The sequence below is a fragment of the Helobdella robusta genome, assembly GCF_000326865.2.
Source record: "Helobdella robusta unplaced genomic scaffold HELROscaffold_30, whole genome shotgun sequence".
NCBI lineage: Eukaryota > Metazoa > Annelida > Clitellata > Rhynchobdellida > Glossiphoniidae > Helobdella > Helobdella robusta.
The window spans coordinates 656,073-659,663 of record NW_008704502.1 but is presented as its reverse complement, the minus strand read 5'-3'; the positions used below and the strand labels follow the sequence as shown (position 1 = coordinate 659,663).

The following is a 3,591-nucleotide window of genomic DNA, read 5'->3' as shown; positions in this document are numbered from 1 at the left end:
TACATACATACATACATACATACATACATACATACGACGCNGTTCTCTACCCACAGCTGGACTACAGCGTTGAACCGCAGAGCAGAGTCATTTATTATCCAACGTCATCATCCTTATCATCATCTTCATCATCACCACTAGCAGCAGCTGCTGTAGCTACAACAGCAGGTTGTTGTAGCTACAGCAACGACGACAACAACATCAGAAACAACAACATACCGTACAACTCTTTCCACTTTTGAAAAATTTTAAATAATGAACGAGATGCATTGTACCACGCTGAATGTCCACTCATTCTTACTTTTCTTTCTCCCTTTCTCTCCCTCTCTCTCTTTCTCTCTCTCTTTCTCTCTCTCATTCTCTTTCTTTTTTTTCTATTTCCTGATTTTTTTGGAAAACATAGAAATACAGATTAGTGATTATTGTAGCATGACGTCATATCGTCTACATTGTGCAAAAATGAATTTATATTTCCCTGAACTGTAAAAATAATTTGAAATACCAAAAAATATATATATTACTGGCGTATTTGTATAGCGCTTAATGTAAACACAACAGCGGAAAAAGCTTGTTAAAACACTAATAGTCCCAAAGACAGTAAATAGCAACGACGTCATACGGATGTTATGTCTGTGCTAAACAAATACTTTTTTATCAACGTCATAAAAATATGTCTACGTTGTACAAAGAATTTTTCTTTCTATGTTGTATAAATACTGTATCTATGGAATCCACACAATCATTGTATATGCGTATGACAGGTAAATATTATATCTATGGTGAACAAATGTTATATCTTTGTTAAACAAATGTTATATCTATGTTTAATAAAGATGTAAAATCATTGTATAAATTGTTTCATTTTTTATTGTTGTAATTGTTGTTATATTTTTGATTTTTTTTACCAATTTACTAACTACTTTAAACTAATTACACGAACATGCACAAACACCACACACACAAACACCACGCACACTAACTACACACACGTACACACACATGCACACGTACACACACATGCACACGTACACACACATACACACACGCTCATGGACACAAACGAACAGAAAAACATTCAAACATATGAATCGTTACTATGTTCACTCTATTCTCTACAGCAATTATATATGTTTTATTTGCACGAACAATATTTAATTATCGCCAAAGAAAACAATGTCTCACACACATTCACACACACTCACACACACACACACACGTACACACACATACATACACACATACATGCACACATACATAAATGAGGATCTGACAACTCATATTAAAAAAATAATCAACCCTAATGTAATGCGACTCAATGTCGACGATGATGATGAGGAAGAAGAAGATGATGATGAGGATGATGAAGAAGAAGATGATGATGAAGAAGAAGAAGATGATGATGAAGAAGAAGAAGATGATGATGAAGAAGAAGAAGATGATGATGAAGAAGAAGAAGATGATGATGATGATGAAGAAGATGATGATGATGATGAGGATGAAGAAGAAGAAGAAGATGATGATGATGAAGAAGATGATGATGATGATGAGGATGAAGAAAAAGAAGAAAAAGATGAAGATGAGGATGAAGAAGAAGAAAATGATGATGATGATGAAAAGGAAGTAGAAGAAGAGAAGAAGGATAAAGAATAAAATGATGCTGATGAAGCTGAACATAATGATGAAAACACTGGCAAGGTTGCTGATGTAAATTGTGGAAAGAAAGAAAGATGATACAAATATTCTCGCAATTTTCAATCAAATAAACAACCATCCAACAAACCATCCAACCATCCATCCAAGCATCCAACCTGCCATTCAACCAACCAATCAACCAACCAGCCAGCCAGCCAACCTGGACATTCCGCCACACAGTTCCTCTCATGGGCAAACTTCCCCTTGGGGTCTGGGTACCACATAAAGGCCGTAGCATTGTATGCTTGGAAGGAAGGACACACGGATACGCACCTACCACTGTCGTTTAACTTTGCACAGGCCTAACATGGTATGTGCGTGTGCGTGTGTGTGTGTGTGTGTGTGTGTCGGTGTGAGAGAGAGAGAATATGTTGTATAGTAAGTTGTTTGATGTTCAGTTTAAAAAATTTGTGTGTATGTGTGTGTGTGTGTGTCTGTGCAGTTGTAGGTGTGTACGTATAATGTCACAGGGAAATACCGAAAATATAAAAAAAACCGATATTAACCGATGAATACCGAAAATAACCGAATTACGTAGATAATCGGATAAAATTTGAAATAACCGATCGATACATAGAAATACTTAAAATAACTAAATAATACCAAGAAATACCAAAAATAATCAAATGATACCAAGAAATACTAAAAATAACTAAATGATACCAAGAAATACCAAAAATAGTACTGAAAATAACCAAAAAAGACCGAATAATGCCGAGGTACAAGCGGTCAAGAGAGCAGTAATAATTATACGCTTCGCGGTCAGCAAATAGAATTGAAAACGTATGAAGTGATGTTGATGATAATGTTGTTGTTGTTGTGATGATGTTGTTGCTTTTGTGATAATGTTGTTGTTGTTGTTGCTTTTGAAATAATGACGACAACATACAAACGTACAAGCATAAATACAACTAAATATACAAAAATATACAAACAACCATACAAACAAACATACAAACAAACAAAGTAAACAACCATAAAAATAACTCATGAATTTAATTTGAATGCAACAGCCAGACTCGATTTATATGGCATGAGAGAAGGGTGATGATGATGATAAGGATGATGGTGATGACAATGATGATGGTGACATCATTTATCTTTCTATATTTGTTTTAACATTTTTTATTTATTATTCCTTCAGAAAGAACATTTTTTCAACATCCAAACTTGAGGTTTTTTTTTTAATATCCGGCTTAATCCAGTTTACTTCCGGTTTACCCCTGTTTATTTTCGGTTGAACTCTCGTTTATTTCCGGTTTAATCTTTTTTTAATTTTTTGATCTTTGTCCTTTCCATTTTGTTATATCTGTCTTTTGATATGTAATTTTAATATGAAGAAAATTATTTTACCGCGTTAGATAAATAAGCTTAATATTATTATTTATTATTATTAATTTTTTTTATTTATTATTTATTATTATAATTATTATTATAACTTTTTTATTATTTTATAATTATTTTTTCATCCTACGTACGATGCAAAATTGTTGAAAGAAAATGTTTTTTTTTACAATTCAGCAAAATAAATTTTTTATCGCTTGTGAAATCTTTTCTCACGAACTCTTATTTATTCACTAATTTATTCATTCATTCATTCGTTTGTTCGTTCGTTCGTTCATTCATTCATTTGTTTGTTCATTCGTTCATTCGTTCGGTCATTCGTTCATTCATTCATTTATTCATTCATTTGTTCGTTCATTCATTCATTCGTTCATTCATTCATTCATTCATTCATTTATTTATTCATTCATTCATTCATTCATTCATTCATTCATTCATTCATTCATTCATTCATTCATTCGTTCATTCGTTCATTCATTCATTCATTCATTCATTCGTTCGTTCATTCATTCATTCATTTGTTCGTTCATTTGTTCATTCGTTCGTTCTTTTGTT

At 32.5% G+C, this 3,591-nt stretch overlaps 2 protein-coding genes across 2 annotated transcripts in view; one reads left to right on the top strand and one right to left on the bottom strand.

Moving 5' to 3' along the window:
* Positions 1–1,242: 1,242 nt before the first annotated feature.
* Positions 1,243–1,650, top strand: HELRODRAFT_174520 (hypothetical protein; the record flags this gene model as incomplete). Its single annotated transcript, XM_009021965.1, has 1 exon — positions 1,243–1,650. The coding sequence occupies one exon, from the start codon at positions 1,243–1,245 to the stop codon at positions 1,648–1,650; it is 408 nt and encodes a 135-aa protein (XP_009020213.1).
* A 203-nt stretch (positions 1,651–1,853) lies between these two features.
* HELRODRAFT_146697 (hypothetical protein) overlaps positions 1,854–3,591 on the bottom strand; it is a gene marked incomplete at both ends in the record, with an annotated part of 5,433 nt that continues 3,695 nt past the window's right edge. Inside the window, one exon of the mRNA XM_009021964.1 lies at positions 1,854–1,994. Within this exon, the coding sequence (XP_009020212.1) occupies positions 1,854–1,994 (141 nt within the window). The remainder of the gene's footprint in view (positions 1,995–3,591) is intronic.